The sequence below is a fragment of the Symphalangus syndactylus genome, chromosome 3, assembly GCF_028878055.3.
Source record: "Symphalangus syndactylus isolate Jambi chromosome 3, NHGRI_mSymSyn1-v2.1_pri, whole genome shotgun sequence".
Lineage (NCBI taxonomy): Eukaryota > Metazoa > Chordata > Mammalia > Primates > Hylobatidae > Symphalangus > Symphalangus syndactylus.
This window is the reverse complement of record NC_072425.2, coordinates 104,833,531-104,852,569: the sequence shown is the minus strand read 5'-3', so window position 1 is coordinate 104,852,569 and position 19,039 is coordinate 104,833,531. Positions and strand designations below refer to the sequence as shown.

Below are 19,039 nucleotides of genomic sequence, written 5' to 3'. Positions count from 1 at the left end.
AAATCATAGTAATTATGGAAGTTGCCTATGGTATGAATTGTACTTACCCTACAGCATTGTTGAACAAACGAGGTTGGAGCAATCCCTTATGGGTACTTGCATTGGAGGGAAGGTAACCCAGCAAAACAGAAATCCAAGCCCTTGCTTGTATCCGTAGCCTAGACAACAGCCTGTGTGTATGAAGAAACCATCTGTTTTCCCCTCTGGAATGTTTGTTAGTATGGCTCCTGTCATTCCTTGCTCAGTAAATGAGAAGTCAAAAACGAAAAAGTTCCAAAGTCTGCAAACCAATACTGGTTGCAACAATGGGAACCAAACAAAGGAATAGAAGTGGGAGAGGCTGTCAAAGGGAGGCAACTAAATGCAACTTGCAAGATATGTGTATGTAGACAAACACACAAGACATATGCATACACACATGAACACATACACACACGCTTTTTCCATATTTCTTTGTGTGAAAAAACAGTATTCACTATCCTCCAACCAAAAACAACAGAGAAGAAGTCATTGTTATAGCCTTTGACAAAAATGTAAGGAAACATGAAGAAAACTGCAAAACGATATCTAGGAGATAAATTCTCAATGTTAACATTCCCATATTCTTTCCCAGGATAAAAACCCTAGAATGTCTGTCACACAATTTCAGAAGAAGTTAAAGTTTCAAAATGTACATAAAGAGACAGGGCACGGTGGCTCACACTTGTAATCCCAGCACTTTGGGAGGCCGAGGTGGGAGAATCATTTAAGCCTGGGAGTTCAAGACCAGCCTCGGCAACAGAGCAAGACCTTTTTTCTACTAAAACTTAAAAAATTAGCTGGGTGTGCTAGCACATGTCTGTAGTCCATGTTCCTTGGAAGGCTCAGGCAGGAGGATTGCTTGAGCCCAGGAGTTCGAGGTTGCAGTGAACTATTATCACACCACTGCACTCCAGTCTGGGTGACAGAGTGAGGCTTTGTCTCTTCAAAATATAATAATAATTATTATTATACACACACACATGCATACACACAAAAGGAAATATGGAAACTGTGAAGAACCAACCTCCTTTAAGCCTCCACAAAATACGGATGTAAAGAATACTAAGTTTTTTAAAAATAATTTTAGAGAGAAAAAGGAGAGAGTGCTAATAAGCTGCTTACAATTGAAGTTCCTCTATTTTTGCTGATCTTTAACATTATAGAGGACTGGAGGGATTGATATTTTATGGCTTTGTCTTAAAATTCTCAGCAATGTTTTGTTTTCTTTTAAAAGCCTGAAGATTATAAACAGACATAAGAGCAATCTACTTAGGAATTTTTAATCGCCCATTTTGCTCATTACACATATTTATTTAGGTTAAAACCAGTCATATGGTGGCTCTAAGTCCATCTGTATTAGTTTTAGCATGCTCACAGACTCCTGTGTCTATACAAAGATAGAGGATTTCGTGACATGGCTTCCATGGATGGCAGGGAGGAATAGGGGCATCCAACAGTTGTCCTGGTCTTTCTCTCTCCCAAACGGGTAAAGGGACTTTTCCTTCCTTGCTGCTAATATTAGTGATGAAGTAGATCATTGGATGATCCAGTTATCTGTATGACATAGTCACAGCATCCTCTCCTTTATCCCAGTTGCTGATGTGCACCCTATGTGTGGATATCACAAACTTTGAACACATCACAGGATCAGAATCGGTCTGTGCTGCTTAGACTATTAGCTTGTGCTTTCAATTTAATGGACTTCTTGGCTGAAATCGTTTATTTGCACAAGAAAGACTAAACTCTCATGCAACTATAATGATATGATACCTCAGAATGATTTTTTAAAAATTATTTCAGATGCACAAAATAGGCTATTTGATGTAAATAGCCAAAAATACTCAGAGATATTAGTTATAATTGATTATTCCTTTCTGTCATTAAACTTAATTCAGCAGTATATCTTTTAAGATTAGGAATCTTCAATTCTCAATTTAAAAAAATCATATTATAAAATAAAGACTCCCATTTGCTATTTTAAAGATGTATTTAAATATTGTTCTTTTTAGGCTTATAGCCTATTCACCCAATGGCTGCCCTGCATGAAATCTAGTCCCTGTTGGAATCTGGTTTTTATGACCTGAGTGACAACTTTCTGGTTTTTGTTCATGGAGGACACATACTCCTGCTTTGACAAATTTGCTTAGTACATCTGATATTAATACATGTGTATTCTCACAAACAATTGATTTTGAAAATGTTTGTAAATACAAGGGTATTGTGTGTTTTATTAAAGCCTGGAGATGACAAGTGTAACCATTACAGTATTATCTTTAGTTTCTGCACCATTAGTTTCAAAATTCTCACCTGTCATCTCTGCCTGACTTAAGAAGCAGCAGCACATGCTGATGAAATCCAGCCGGCCTGAAACCAGAGATCCACAGAAGCATGAATGTCAGGGGCAGTAAAGCATGGTTTCTGGCACAGCCGGGGTCTTTTGTAACGCTGTGTGAAAAGCAAACAGACGATTTAGCCAAATGATTTTTCCGTGCTATCTTTGGCATGGCAAGGAGTTGACAGATGGAAATGTAACCACACCGTGTTTTGGTAGGAGAGCATGGAGCTGGTGTACAATAAGTCAAAGCCTGTCGCTGTTACCGGAATGGCTTTCCCAACGGGAGACGTCAATAACTTCGTGGTTGGCAGTGAGGAAGGTACAGTCTACACGGCTTGTCGTCATGGAAGGTGATTTTCTGTTTCTTTACTGATGAGATGTTCTTCATTTCCGAAAGTCTGTTGTCACATTCTGGATTTTAACCACCTTGCATTATGAGAAAGCATCTCTGGAAAAATGGAAAGCACAACTTTAAGTCTTCATTATCTTAAAGAGCTACATCTGCTCTGGTCATTAGCTGTTCATAAGACTGTGGTGGTTCACACTGCCTTGAGGGAAAAAAGCTCAAGCTTCTGAGCCTATCATAACAGACCACTTGCACCTTCCCAGCATCTCTGCATACCTTCAGGGTCTAGCCATGTGCCCATCAGAGATAACAATCCCCAGATATTTCTTATCCCTCCATGCCTCAATGAGTTTGTATACTCAACTTCTTTTACCAGCTCTAGCATTTCTCCCTTTTTAGCCTGGTTAATTCCTCCTCATCATTCAAGAGCCAGCACATCATTCCATGTGAAAGCTTTTCTGACCCTTGGGCAAAGAAAACCACTCCCACCTTTAAGTCCCATAGAATTTTCAGTTCTTTTATTCATTCGCTCTTCCAAGGAATATTTACTAAGAAGCTACCATGTGCCAGGCATCATCAAAAGGATACATTAAAGAACAAGACAGACCTAGAGTTCATATTCTAGTTGAGGGTAAAATACTAATAAGCAAGTAAATATATAGTTTAGGGTGGTAAGTGCTATGGAGAAAATTAAAGTAGAATAAGTGGGATAGGACTATAGGCTGTCAAGTTGACAATTTCATATATTTTTCTTATGCTTCTATAATAGCATTAATCGTATTTTAGTTTATTCATTCATCTGCCATTTTTCTCTTACTACATTATTTCCATTTCATCTTTGATTTCCTGCACAGTACCTAGGACATAGTAAGTGAGGAGCTAAAAGTATATATTGGGGATAAAGAAATTATATATAATGTAATCCATACAATCTAGAGAAGTGCCTTAAAAGCCTTCCTCCCAGTCAGAGGGGTCAGAACAGAGTGAGTCACACAAACCACCATGCAGTTCCCAGGTGATAAGAATTCTACCTTAACTGAGAGATTCACAATGCCCCTGGGAAAGAGTTGTCAGTATAAAGTGGAATCCAATAGTTTGGACTAGATTGTAAAATTGCATGCAAAACGTAACAGGTGGCCTCATGTCTTTTGAAAGGGTCACTATGTTCACACTGGGCTTAATTGGTCTTTTTACTTTAGTAGTTCTTATTCCATTGATTTTTTTTCATCTCTTGTACTCATCCCAGGCTATTAAGATTTAATGAAGAACCACAAATTGTTCCAAGTTCATATCCCTGTGTTTTTGTGATTTGTAGAAATGGCAAGCATCCATAGCTCAGCTATGTGACTTTTTCCATTCAAACTATACAAGCTGTGATGTCCCTGCTGTTCTGCACATAGAAACAAGCAGTATTTGCCCCCTCACATGATTCAAAGATGACTTAGGAAGATATGCCTCACAGTCCATTCCCAATGATCCCCCTTCATAAAACCTGGCTAAAACCACACATTAAAGCTTTATGAAAGCATAAAAAGATTTGATAAAGTTATTCATTCATAAACATATTTGTTGTATGCCTACTTTGAGCAAAGTGCATTGTTAGGTGCTGCAAGGCCTGCAGACGTCATGTAAACCTGGTTTCTCTCTTCAAAAAAACTGATGACAGTGAGAAAGATAAATACGCAAATATGTGGAACATGAGTAGAATGTCTTAAGTGGCAAGAGAGGCATAGAGAGTATAGTAGGCCAGACCTGGAGTCACAGCTTTATCTGTATGTGTACTAGAATCAACAGGGCATAGGTTCAGTTGACTTAACCCATGGTTTTACCTAGGTCCTTAATTATCTACGAAGGCTATAGAATACATTCATCGATAATTTCCAGAATTTTTTCATTGCTATAAAGTGAATAACATTTTACATAATGAACATTCTTGTTCTGTGGCTATTGTACCTTCTAAGCACTATCAGAATATGCACTTTGGTTCAAAAGAAGGGTCCCTATGGCACGCACCACAAATCTTTTTACAACAAGCTTAATTTTGCTTTTACATTCGTCCATCCATCTGAAATATAAGATACAGACCTTAGTAAAATTGTAACATAGCAGGCATTGGCTTTGTAGTCATTCTAAATGGGTCGTATACGTCTATGGGGGAGAAGCAGGGGATTGCTATTTTTCACCTAACATAGAGAAGGTGCAAATCCACTTCCATAAATTAAACAAGGTCCTCATTTTGCACCCTATAAACCCTTTCAGGATGCTGTTAAGAGCAAGTGGAGTCTCACCAGGGGCCACTTCAAAGATCAGTTCCTCGGGTTCATTAGAACAAATTTAAATGATCATGTGTGGAACTGCTCTTAGCAGTTTCACTGGGCATAATTTTTGAGTGCCTGTTACATGGAACACGCACTGCCGCACTTTGCTCATGATTCCAAATTTTGCTAAGCACATTGACATTTATTGGTGCTCTAGAGGCCCAAATGTTTTAATAACTGAGCTCGTTTTTATTCTTAGTGACATAATATTAGGATTCTACAATTCCTACATATTTGTCACATTTATAACCTCATGCACATGAATATTTTAAATATAACATTTTTGGTATGTTTTCTCACATCTTCCTAATTGTATATGATTGCATGCAGAATACTATGTGATAATAGAGGGCCGCAAATAATAACATCTTAGTTAAATAAGCGAGATATGTCTGTGTGTAATTTTTTAAATGTCTATCATTATTTCTCAAATGTGCTTCTGTTTATAAAAGGACTGAGATGTAAGTTTGTCTCTTTTTCTTAGCTAGTTTATTCAACAAGTATTTATTGAGCACTTACTATATGCCAGACACTTGATAACAAGAAAGACAAGATACCTGCCAATATGGGATTTACAGTGGATTTGTAAATCTCTCTTCTGTTTTCAGTAAAGAGAAAACATTATTTTCTCCATATTATATTTAAATTATGTGCATTATTTTGTGGTGACAAGGGTTTCCACAAAGTGTTACATTTTTAGCTATGTTAACGTAATTTAAGAAATTTCCTCAAAAAAAATAAACGATTGTTCCTTCAAGGATGGATGGAGTTTTATAGTCAATAGGTTCCCCAAAATGAGATAAAGCAGACCATATGCAAAATGCTATCTCAAGAATAAAATAGTCTTATAAATATAAAAGCTTCAGAGACCTAAGTGTATTTGTTTCCATTAAAATAGCTGCATCAGCAATGATAGGTTTGAGGAATTCCGCAAAAAGAATTAAATAATAAATATTGATATTAAATTCTGTATTTTAAAAAGATTTCATTGCCCCACATTGTTTTTAAATAATCAAAAATAGGGTAACATATTTGCAAACAATTTCTTTCAGGGTAACTGTAAAAATGATTTCATTTTGGTGGTGTATGGTTGTTCTAAATTATGGAAAAGTAATCATGCAGAGTTGAGGGTTTTTTTGTTTTGTTTTGTTTTTAAGCAATCATCGCTTTTCAGAGGTTACTGGAATTCTGCTCATGTGTGCTCTTCCTACAGCAAAGCAGGTATTGGTGAGGTCTTTGAAGGTCACCAAGGGCCAGTGACAGGAATTAACTGCCACATGGCAGTGGGCCCAATCGACTTTTCTCACCTGTTTGTCACATCATCATTTGACTGGACTGTCAAACTGTGGACCACAAAGGTAAGAATATCTTGACTGAAATTCTCAGATAATACATAAGGGCAGAGGATGGTTTTTCATTCCCTGGAAACAGTTGTCCCTAAAGCCTTTTCCAGGCAACCTGGCATTGGGAATTCATATACCTTCTGGTGAGCCCAGTCTACCTTAGAGCTAGTTAAGTCCGTTTAATTTACTTTTACACATATAGGTAATACTTGAAAACACTCTAATCATAAAAAATTCAAACAATTCAAATAATGATAAAGCTGCAGTTCTCCTCTACCAACCCCAATCCCAACCCCATCCACAACATCCCCTTCACTGCCTGCACCTCAGTCCCCTCCCCAGAGGTAAACTTTTATCAGTTTCATGTCTATGTTCTGGAGCTTGGTGGTATCTACTTACTTACATATGTACCTATGGAAATATATGATTTGGGACTTGGGTTTTTTTTTTTGTTTGGTTCGTTGATTGGTTGTTTATTTTTATTTTGAGCTATTGTAGGTTTTTAAGCTGGTAAATGGCCCTATGTTATGTTTTAAAAGGTAATTCTGGCTGGGAGCTGTGGCTTACATCTGTAATCCCAGCACTTTGGGAGGCCGAGGTGGGTGAATCGCTTGAGGTCAGGAGTTTGAGACCAGCCTGGCCAACATGGTGAAGCCCCATTTCTACTAAAAATACAAAAATTAGCCATGTATAGTGGTACATGCCTGTAGTCCCAGCTACTCTTGAGGCTGAGGCAGGAGAATCACTTGAATCTGGCAGGCAGAGGTTGCAGTGAGCCTTGATTGGGCCACTGCATTCCAGCCTGGGCGACAGAGCCAGACTCCATCTCAAAATAAAATAAAATAAAATAAATAAAATAAAATAAAATAAGTAATTCTGTCCATGCTTGAGAGCAAGAAGAAAAGCGGAGACCACTTGGAAGGAAGGCACAGTAATCTAGGAAAGAAATGACAGTGACTTAAACCAGTAGTCTGAGATGGAGAGAAATAAATGGATTTGAGAACCATTTAAGAGATAAAAGCCACAGAAATTGGTGATTGATTTGATAGAAGTAAGGTAGGAGAGGGAGTCATCAGCAGATAACCCAGGTTTATGACCTGGGCAGCTGGTGAGTTGTAGCACTCACTATACTGGAGAACAGCAGGGGAAGGACATGCTGAGGCAGAGCTTTGCATATGTTGAGCTAAAGGTGCCTGGGAGAGAAAACTGGCTAGCCATATGCAGAAAGCTGAAACTGGACCCCTTCCTTACACCTTATACAAAAATTAATTCAAGATGGATTAAAGACTTAAAAGTTAGACCTAAAACCATAAAAACCCTAGAAGAAAACCTAGGCAATACCATTCAGGACATAGGCATGGGCAAGGACTTCATGTCTAAAACACTAAAAGCAATGGCAACAAAAGCCAAAATTGACAAATGGGATCTAATTAAACTAAAGAGCTTCTGCACAGCAAAAGAATCTACCGTCAGAGTGAACAGGCAACCTATAGAATGGGAGAAAATTTTTGCAACTTACTCATCTGACAAAGGGATAATATCCAGAATCTACAATGAACTCAAACAAATTTACAAGAAAAAAACAAACAACACCATCAACAAGTGGGCAAAGGATATGAACAGACACTTCTCAAAAGAAGACATTTATGCAGCCAAAAAACACATGAAAAAATGCTCCTCATCACTGATCATCAGAGAAATGCAAATCAAAACCACAATGAGATACCATCTCACACCACTTAGACTGGCCATCATTAAAAAGTCAGGAAACAACAGGTGCTGGAGAGGATGTGGAGAAATAGGAACACTTTTACACTGTTGGTGGGACTGTAAACTAGTTCAACCATTGTGGAAGTCAGTGTGGCGATTCCTCAGGAATCTAGAACTAGAAATACCATTTGACCTAGCCATCCCATTACTGGGTATATACCCAAAGGATTATAAATCATGCTGCTATAAAGACACATGCACACATATGTTTATAGTGGCACTATTCACAATAGTGAAGACTTGGAACCAACCTAAATGTCCAACAATGATAGTCTGGATTAAGAAAATGTGGCACATATACACCATGGAATACTATGCAGCCATAAAAAATGATGAGTTCATGTCCTTTGTAGGGACATGGATGAAACTGGAAACCATCATTCTCAGCAAACTATCGCAAGGACAAAAAAACAAACATTGCATATTCTCACTCATAGGTGGGAATTGAACAATGAGAACACATGGACACAGGAAGGGGAACATCACGCACCAGGGACTGCGGGGGGGTGAGGGAAGGGGGGAGGGATAGCATTAGGAGATATACCTAATGCTAAATGACAAGTTAATGGGTGCAGCACACCAACATGGCACATGTATACATATTTAACAAACCTGCACATTGTGCACATGTACCCTAAAACTTCAAGTATAATAATAATAAAATTTAAAAAAGTAAAAATAAAAATTTTTTTTTAAAAAAAAGGTGCCCCGGAGAGGCATTTCAAGATCTCCATTAGGCAGTTTGATATGTGAGTCAGAAGAAGAGAGAGACCTCCGAACAGAATGTATGCACTAGAATAGCAGTGATCTTCACAAATGAGTAGTTTTTTTTTTCTTTTTTTGAAACATAGTTTCACTCTGTCACCCAGGCTGGAATGCAGTGGCACTATCTTGGCTCACTGCAGCCTCTGCCTCCCAGGTGCAAGTGATTCTCCTGCCTCAACCTCCCTAGTAGCTGGGATTCCACAGCACACACCACCATGCCCAGCTAATTTTTGTATTTTTAGTAGAGATGGAGTTTCGCCATGTTGGCCAGGCTGGTCTTGAACTCCCAACCTTAAATGATCTGCCTGCCTTGTCCTCCCAAAGTGCTGGTATTACAAGCATGAGCCACCACACCTGGCCCGGGAGTGGATTTTAAAAGAAACACTAACGTGCAATCTGGAGGGAGAGCAATGCTTAGGAAATAAATGGGAGAAACTGAACTAGAAAAGGGAGATGAAAAAGTAACCCAGGAAATAGAAGACAAATTAGAATTTTCTTTGCAGCTTCATGGGTATTAATGGAAAAAACCATGTCAAGAGGACAGAATTTGCTTTTAACTATATGAAAAGATAACAACCTCATTTATAAGAGAAATTAAAATTAAACCAAGTTGAGAAACATATTTCCAACTATCAGATTGACAAAAATCTAAGTTTTGCAACATACTCTGTGATGAGGCTGAAAGAAACCAGCTATTCTCATACATTGCCATTGGAAATGCAAAATGGCTCAACACTATGGAAGAGGATTTAACAATATCTAAAAATAATACATGTTTTAACAGAACAATTTCCACTTCTAGGAATCTATGCCAAAGATATACCAGCAAAAATAAGACAGAAGACATATGGAGAAGAATATTCACTGAAAGATTATTTGAATAGCAAAAGAATGAATACAACTCAAAAATCTCTATCAGTACAGTGCTGTGTGAATCAAAAGTATGGTACTTCCACCCAAGAGAGTAATATTATTCAGGTATAAGAAAAAATGAAGAAGACTTCTATGTACTATTATGAAGTGATCCCTAAGATACATTTTTAAATGAGTGAGGCAAACTGGAGAGAAGTGCAAATAGTATATTATCATTGTTTATATACTTAGAAGTTGAAAGGATAAACAAAAAAGTTACTTATAGCAAGACAGGAAGCTAAAAGAAAAAAGTAATAGCTAGACTCCTTTGAATATACCTTATTTTTACATTTGATTTTGGAACCATGTAAATATCTTAAATAGTTATAAAAGAAAATGAAATAAATTTAAAAATTGATTCCTAAAAAATTTAAAGTAACATGAATCAACTTTAATATGGTTCAAATTGGTAGCAAAATCTTACATGAAAGAATGATTTGAAGTGACTTTAAAACCCTGTATGTTTGGTATACATTCCTAAAGGGATATATTTTAAGGATTTTTTTAAACTACCAAAAAAAAATCTAAACTACTTCTAGTACTCATATTGCTGGTTGTCATATTGCTACTGCTATCCTGAGGCCATTGTATTTGTATCATAACATAAGTTAAATTACTATGTTGGTGTCATTGAGAACTGAGATTATCAGCTTGATTGAAAGGAGATACAGATGCATGCAGTTAAGTAACAATTCTGTAGTAATCCTGAATGTGAGTGGGAAGTATTATCTTTCAATATAAAAATAAGTAACAATTCAATTATTACTTATTTCAATATAAAATTCAATTGTTACTTATTTCAATATAAAAATAAGTAACAATACTGTAGTAATCCTGAATCTGAGTGGGAAGTATTATCTTTCAATATAAAAGAATACATATTCACTGCTCTGTTCACCAAAAAGATCTAGGAACGGTGACCAGTTCAATAGCAATGACATTCTTGATGCCCAGAATGTGCTCCCCAAATACAGGTTCCACTCAAGGAAACCAGGGATCCCAGAAGAAATTACTGATTCTAAGCATGGAGCAGGAAATTTATAAAATAAACTGAGATTATTTTATTATAACAAGCAAAGATGATACCAAACACTACAAAGTTTTTTTCAAAGGACTTGGAAGCCAAGTTGAGTAAGCTTCTGTTGGCCCAGACAACATCAATAAGAGTAATAGATTCATGAGTTCATAACAATACTGAAGAAAACAAACAAATAAAAAACCTCTTTGGCCACCTATGGAGAATAGTAGGTAAACAAACTCATTATTTTGAAAACCAGTGAGTAAATGAAAGAATTAAACATTTAGTCTGTCTTTTCTATATGAATTGTATTTCAGGGTTACTAAATCATTGATGAGGGGACTTTTTCTTTACAGAATTCCAGCTAATATAGGAATAAAAAATGGGCCCGAGACTGTGCCTCACACCTGTAATCCCAGCACTTTGGGAGGCTGAGACAGGTGGATCACGAGGTCAGGAGATCAAGACCATCCTGCCCAACATAGTGAATACTTGTCTTTACTAAAAATACAAAAATTAGCTGGGCGTGGTGGGGCGTGCCTATAATCTCAGCTGCTAGGGAGGCTCAGGAGGCTGAGGCAGGAGAATCACTTGAACCAGGAAGTCGGAGGTTGTAGTGAACTGAGATCGTGCCATTGCACTCCAACCTGGTGACAGAGTGAGACTCCATCTCAAAAAAATAAGAAAGAAAGAAATGACAGAATTTGAAAATCACCATTTTGCAAACACCATAATCTAGGCAATGATTATTGCTGATAATATTGTAAAAATAGAAACAACCTTTTTCATAATTACAGAAATACACAATACCACCTTTGAAGTAGGCTTACACCCAAAATTGAATCTGAATCTTATCAATCCTCCAGATCTCTGAATTTAGAAGATACAGATGCAAAACATTAAATAACACCACAGGGATGCAATCAGCCAAACCCAGACTGCTGGCATGTCTGCAGGACAACTGATTTAGTTTCTGCAACAAAACCAAAAATTTTTCCTCAAGGGCAAATTGGAAGTGGAAACAATGTATTAAAAAAAAAAAACAGAACAAAACAAAACTTGGGACATTCCAGTGGATCTTAAAATATGGATCTTACATAGATCTTGATTCAAACAAGCAACCAGGTGAAAAACTTTAGAAAGGTACCAGGGAAATGCAAATACTAACAGTAATTTGATGATATTTATGGAGTACAATTTTTAGTAATTTTTTGTATTTTGAAATGGAGTCTCTCTCTGTTGACCACACTAGAGTGCAGTGGCACCATCTCGGCTCACTGCAACCTCCACCTTCCGGTTCAAGCAATTCTCCTGCCTTAGCCTCACGAGCAGCTGGCGATTACAGGTGCTCGCTACCACAACTGGCTAAGTTTTGTGTTTTTAGTAGAGATGGGGTTTCACCATGTTGGCCAGGCTGGTCTCGAACCCCTGACCTCGTGATCCACCCGCCTCGGCCTCCCAAAGTGCTGGGATTACAGGTATGAGGCACTGTGCCCGGCCAATAATTGTTATGATTCACTTTAAATGGTGTTACCTTTTAGGGATGTGTATCAAAATACAGAAGAAATTATATGATATTAGTGATTTGCTTCAAAATAAGCAGTTGGGAATGGGAGATCTTGTGAATGTAGGTGACTAACATTGGTCATGATTGCTAATTATTGAAGCTGGATGATTGATATTAGTCTATCTCTGAATATGTTTAAAATTTTCTATAATAAACCTTTAAAAGGCAGAAAAAGCAATTAGTAATAATGGCTAATACTTCAGAGAAGAAACATCAGGACGGGAATATGACCATTGTATTTAGCAACTCAGAAGCCACTAGTGTCCATGGCAAAAGCAATGTCTTTGGAGTTTGTTGAGGGTGGGACAAGAAATTACAATACATTAAAGAATGAGTGGAAAGCAAGAAAGCATTAAAATCAAGATGTTTTCTTTCCTTTTTTTTTTTTTCTTGAGATTAGAGAGAGCTCAAGGCTGTTGCTGCTATGGAAGAGCCTGTGAAGGAGAGTAGAAAATCCGTAAGTGTAAGGTAGAGAAAGGGCTATGAAAATGTTGCCATGCATGAATTCATAGCATGGACAGGGAAGTGAATTTTAAATCTGAGCAGCAACATCTCTTCTGTTGTAACAGAAGAGCAGGTAAGGATGGGATCATGTGTGTGTCCGTGTGTAGAGTTAGTGAAGGAAAGCAGAGCAAACTCTCCTGTGATGGCTATTTTCTTAATGCTGTAGGGGGTTAAATACTCTGCTGAGTGGGAAGTGGAGCTACTGAAGGGAGCAGATTTCAGCTGATCACAGAGGAGAATAGGAAGAGCTGATTGGGGAATGAAAGATGGACTCTGGTCAGTGTGGTGGGTCCAGTTGTGGTCAGAAACTAGAATGTTTTAGCAGCTTCAATCTTCAAGACTGATTTCCTCCAAGAAAGGGCAGCAGTGGAAATATGGGCATGAATGAGGGGGCAGAGTTAGATGGATGTGGGGCAGGAGCCTTACCAGAGTGTGATGGAGGGACAATAGATCAAGGAATCGGGAGATATGGACAAGAAAGCATCTGATGTTATTGGCTAAGGATGCTAAGCTGGAGCAGAAAGGAAATAAAAACAGGAGAAAGTAAAGGGAGAAAAGGATTGGATGCCGCTATAAGATCAAAGAACAAGGATGAAGGAAGTAATTGAATAAGAGAATTAGTAACATAAGTTATTACTGTTAGAAAGTGGGATGTTTGGATTTGTTATTTCACAATTGAAATCATTCCAAGTGATTTTTTTAAAAAGTCAAGGATGTGGTCATGTGTATAGCTGAAGTCTAGTGGGGGTAGAATTCACTGCAAATGAGGACGTCACGAAAGGTCAAGGTGCTGGTGTGCTGTGGGCTTTGGAGTGGGCCAGAAAATAGCTAGACTGGGGTGGAAAAGGAAACAGTGATCACAGTACCAAGGTCCTCAGTGAATTAGGAGGAGAGCTCAAAAGAGGTAGAGAATGATACAGCCAGATGGCCTGAGCTTAAAAGAAATAGGACTTTTTACTGGAGGCCTAAGGAGCAGTAAAATAGCCCTGAAGAGCAAGTGAGAAGCTGACCCTCTCACTATCTTGAAATAGAACACATGATAATGAACAGCTTCCACCTGAGGAAATGGCAGAAGAGGTGGTGAGGTTAGGGCAGAGCTAGGATTCCACTGAGGCAGGCAGGAGAGTTAGCTTCCCATGAGAAGGCTGAGGATGGAGGCAAAGGCATGTATCATGGAATAAGAGATGTGAGGCAGGGGAATTGTAGGAACATCAGGAAAGGAGAGTGCAGTGAGTGATTTGTTCTGGTGAAATAAGTACTAATAGAGATTTCTAAAAAATACTCTGAGACCGCACCGGGAATGGGAAGGGGAGATGGAATAAAAGGGGCCAAGGATTCAGAAGAGGATGCTAATCGTTACATATTCTAGCACCATGAGGTTAGCATGAAGGGAGAGGGAATTAAAACACATTACATTACCCTCCCTCTACTCCCACAGCACCTCCTGCCGCACCAAGTTTCATCATTAACCACTGTCAGGGAAGACCACATTGAGGCAGAAACTTTGTTGGAGTGGTTTACCTGGCAAACAGAGAACCAGGCTGCATTCCAGGCAGCTGAGTCAACAAATGTCCAAGCAGCCATTTTCATCCAAATGGCTGGAAGATTGGGATCCATTTAGGGAATGAGGCTGGAAAGATAGGTCTATACTTGATTGTGCTGATTTATTTTTATTTTCTAGGTGATGACAAGTCATTTTAGGAGGGAATTAATCAAAATTTGATTTTAAGGAGTTTGCTTTGGAATACTATGGAAGATGAATTTGTGTGGGGAGCCAAGATCAACATTTATCGAGATCATACTGTGTACTAGGCATTGTGCTAAATATTTGAAATACATTAGTTCATTAAATGCTCACAATAAACCTGTGAGTAGATGTTAGTATCCCATTTTATATAAGAGGAAATAGGCACAAGAGAGCTTAAATAACTTGCCTGATGTGCTTAGTGAATAAGTGGGGAAACTGGGATTCAAATTCAGGTTTGGGTGACCCCAAAGACTGTGTTCTTTTCCACACCATCGTGTTAAGCCTGGAGACAAGAAACCCAGTTGTAAGTCTGGTTTGGTCATCCAGGTGAGAGCCAGAATTTAGGCGGTGAGCTTGTAGAGGAGAACACCAATCTGAGAAATAAAATCAACCAGATGCAGTGACCAGCAGACCTGATTTGAGACGGGAGTCAGTGATGATTCTGATATTTCTGCCGTTAGCATCTGAGTGAAGAATGGTGGTGCCAGTGACTGAGACAAGACATGCAAGGGGAGGAGTGGGCTTGGGTTAGAGGTAGGAAATCAGCGGTCTGGGCATGCTTAGACTGAGGTGTCTGGAAATTCCCACAAGGTAATTGAATATATTTGTCTTAGTCCATTCAGGGTTCTATAACAAAACACCTTAGAGTGGGTAACTTATAAACAACAGTCTTTATTGCTCACATTTCTGGAGGCTGGTATGTCCAAGATCAAGGTGCCAGTAGATTTGGTGTCTGGTGAGTGCTCGCTGCCTCATAGATGGTGCTTTCTTCTTGCATCCTCACATGGAAGAAGGGGCTAACAGGCTCCTTGAAGCCTCCTTTATAAGGATACTAATCCCATTCATGAGGGTGGAGCCCTCATGACCTAATCATCTCCTAAAGTTCCCACCTTTTAATACTATCACAGTGGGGATCAAGTTTCAACATATTAATTTTGGAGGTACACAAATATTCAATTGACAGCATAATACGGAAGCTCAGGGGCAAAGGGTGAGTTAGAAATATAGATATGACAGTGATCCATCATTTATTCCAAAGGTGAAAATTATAATAGAACATGAAATGAAGAGGCTATGAATGCAATCTTGGACCTGCTGATGCTGCAGGTGCTGAGGCGTGAGAACAGGATGCTCATTAAAGAATGTGATAAAGGCTGTTAAACACCAGAGATATCAAGAAATACACAGATGGCACGGCAAGAAGAGGGTCACGTGGACCTCAGTGAGAACAATTTTAGTGGAGCACTGGAGACAGATTGTGAGTGGTTGCAGAGTGAAAAGGGAAGACAGTAGACACAGAAAATATAGACTAGTCTTTCAGACATGAGGCAGTGAACATAAGGAGATAGAGAGGCAACTAGCAGGGAAAGCCAGGCCAAGGAAGGATTTTATTATTATACTCTCTGAGAGACCTGAGTATATTTGCGGCCTGAAGAGGAGCCAATGAAAGGTGTATGGTTTTAAAAATGGAGGAACAGAATTCACCACTATATAATTCATCCATGTAACAAAAAGAGACTTGTATTCCAAAAGTTATTGGAATAAAAATTAAATTAAAAGAAAAAACCAGAGGAAGATTATTTCAAGTGACCATGTCAGGTTTAGGATAGGGAGAAGAGGCAGGATATTGGTAAGACTAAAAAAAGGCTTACGGGTAGGTTTAGCTACATGGAAGTGGAGGGGGAAGGAGGAAAGAAGAGAGGGTCCCCCATTTCCTCGGTGGAGTCAGAGGCAGTTATCTGTTAACAAAGATGGGAACTGGGATGTGGTAGGGAGAGGAAGGAGGATTAGACCAGGTCCTGTAAGAGATGAGACAGGGCCCTGACTACAGAAGATATCTGAACTGCATAAATTTGAGGACATAAATTTTAGCTAGGGCTAAATAGCACAGATGTATTTCATAGGTGATATCTAATTTAAATTTTATGAGGTGGTAAGAACAGTGCCAAGAATTGTATAAAATTGCCATTGTTGAGTTTCTTACAGGAATCTCCTGAATCTGACATTCAAAGCTCTCCACAGTCTGTCCCCACCATTACTAGAGCAGGTGAACAGATCCAGGTTTGGGAGATGCACCACTTCTTTACAATTCTTCCAAGCCAGTGTTCTCAAAATGTGGCCCCAGATCAGCAGCAACAGCATTACCTGGGGCTTACTAGAGATGCAAACCGTCTGGGCCCCACCCCAGACCTTCTCTGTCAAGAACTCTGAGGATGGAAGACAACAATCTGTGTTTTAGAAGCCTTCCAAGTAATACAGACGTTGCTAAAATATAAACAGCCATGCCCTAAACCACCGTAAAGGTCTATTTCAAACTTCCCATCCTACAGAGCTGGTGGGGCAGTTCAGCTATGTTGAGGGATCCTTCCTTTCTCCCAGGGTTGTGTTAGAGAACTGGGGATCTGGTTTAGGGTTCAGACAGGAGAATGAAAACTATTGTCCCACCTCCAACAAGGTTTCCTCATATAATGAATATGCTACATGTTCTGGCCAGAGGTTGGTACTGTGAATGTATTTGAAACCCCAGATTAATTCTAACCCTTTATGGTGTTCTAGACAGTTATGCTTGAAACTTGACAATATGGGCTAGTGGCTTTCTCCTCTTCTTAATCTCAATGAACGTAAAATTTAAAGGAAGCAGTCACATCTCTTAAAATTACTAATCACAGGCCGGGCACAGTGGCTCATGCCTGTAGTCCCAGCATTTTGGGAGGCCGAGGCAGGCAGATCACAAGGTCAGGAGATGGAGACCATCACGGCTAACATGGTGAAACCCCGTCTCTACTAAAAATACAAAAATTAGCTGGGCATGGTGGCGGGTGCCTGTAGTCCCAGCTACTCGGGAGGCTGAGGCAGGAGAATGGCATGAACCTGGGAGGTGGAGCTTGCAGTGAGCCAAGATTGTGCCACTGCACCCCAGCCTGGGTGACAGAGCAAGACTCCGTCTCAAAAAAAAAAAAAATTACTAACCACATGTTGCAGGACTATGGCTGAAAATAACCTTTATCTTAAAAAAGAGGCAAAGTAAAAAAAAAAATGCTCTCTTGAAAATATTGGAAATGGAGTTTTTTGGCCTTTTTCCATCTTAGTGACAATGAGAATTTTCATGGAAGTGTAGCAGGGACAAAGATATGAGATGGGTAATTATTTTAGTCGCTTCTGACAATAATGATTATCTTCGTAATCTTTACTTTAAACTTATTGGGTAACTTGGAGTCATCTTATCATTTAAACAAGGCAAAGAAGTTTATAATAGAGTCTTAATAGGATTAGTGATAGCCTCACACTTCAGCTTTTAATTAAATAACATAAGGAAAAATCCGCCAAATCGTAGAAAGAATTGGTGCTAAGAAACAACACTATGAAATAGTATGAAATCAAATTTTTTAAAAGTCTGCAATGTAATACTTTGTTGATAAAATACAGTATAGTGGTGGGGCGCAGTGGCTCACACCTGTAATCCCAGCACTTTGGGAAGCCGAGGTGAGCACATCACCTGAGCTCAGGAGTCCGAGACCAGCCTGGCCAACATGGTGAAACCCAGTCCCTACTAAAAATACAAAAAATTAGCCACGCATGGTGGCTCATGCCTGTAGTTCCAGCTACTCGGGAGCCTGAGGTGGGAGAATTGCTTGAACCTGGAAGGCACAGGTTGTAGTGAGCTGCTGCACTCCAGCCTGGATGACAGAGACTCCGCCTCAAAAAAAAAAAAAAAAAAAAAAAAAAGTGTAGCTCAAAAAGATAACCAAAAAAGATCAAAAGCAAACAATTCAACAACAAGAAAATTTGGCAACAGAAATAGGCATTTTGTACACTCTACTGCCCAAGAATTCACATGTCTAACATAATAAAAAAAATATTTAAAAAGAAATTCTGTATTCGAGGGGGAATGTCATGCTGGAATTAGCACAGTGAGCAAATTGAATCTCACCCTGAAGCCTATAGAGAAGTCCATATGAATTCACTTTGCATAGCTAAATGATTGCCAGAGAGACAATAACACTTCACATACTGAAAGAGAGAAGTGATGATTTTAAAGATCCAAATTTAAAATGAAACTTCTCTACATAGGATCTTAGAAATACTGCAGTTAAATGAAAAAGCATATTTAGAGAAAATGCAATCATTGTCAATTCTCTTTGTGATTTGAATAGTTAATATTTCCATTAATTTTATATGGTTTTATTTAAACTTTCCTTGAGGATTGAACAGGTTGAGATTTTGAAGTGGGACAAACATGATATTGCATATTTTGGGAGTGTTAAGTTCCTAAACAATACCCTTTCCCCCTTTCCCATCCTGTTTATCTTGTGCCTTTTTCTACCAAACTGCAGTTTCACCCTCTACAGCCTGTATTTATCCCCATGATTGCCACTAGACCTGCTTCTTCAAA

The 19,039-nt window shown here is 38.8% G+C and overlaps 1 protein-coding gene across 7 annotated transcripts in view; it reads left to right on the top strand.

Moving 5' to 3' along the window:
• Positions 1-19,039, top strand: part of DYNC1I1 (dynein cytoplasmic 1 intermediate chain 1) — a 325,011-nt gene that overhangs the window by 258,364 nt on the left and 47,608 nt on the right. For all 7 annotated transcript variants that reach the window (XM_055272649.2, XM_055272648.2, XM_055272644.2 and 4 more), the window contains 2 exons: positions 2,573-2,706; positions 6,234-6,378. In XM_055272649.2, coding sequence (XP_055128624.1) covers positions 2,573-2,706; positions 6,234-6,378 — 279 coding nt within the window. The remainder of the gene's footprint in view (positions 1-2,572; positions 2,707-6,233; positions 6,379-19,039) is intronic.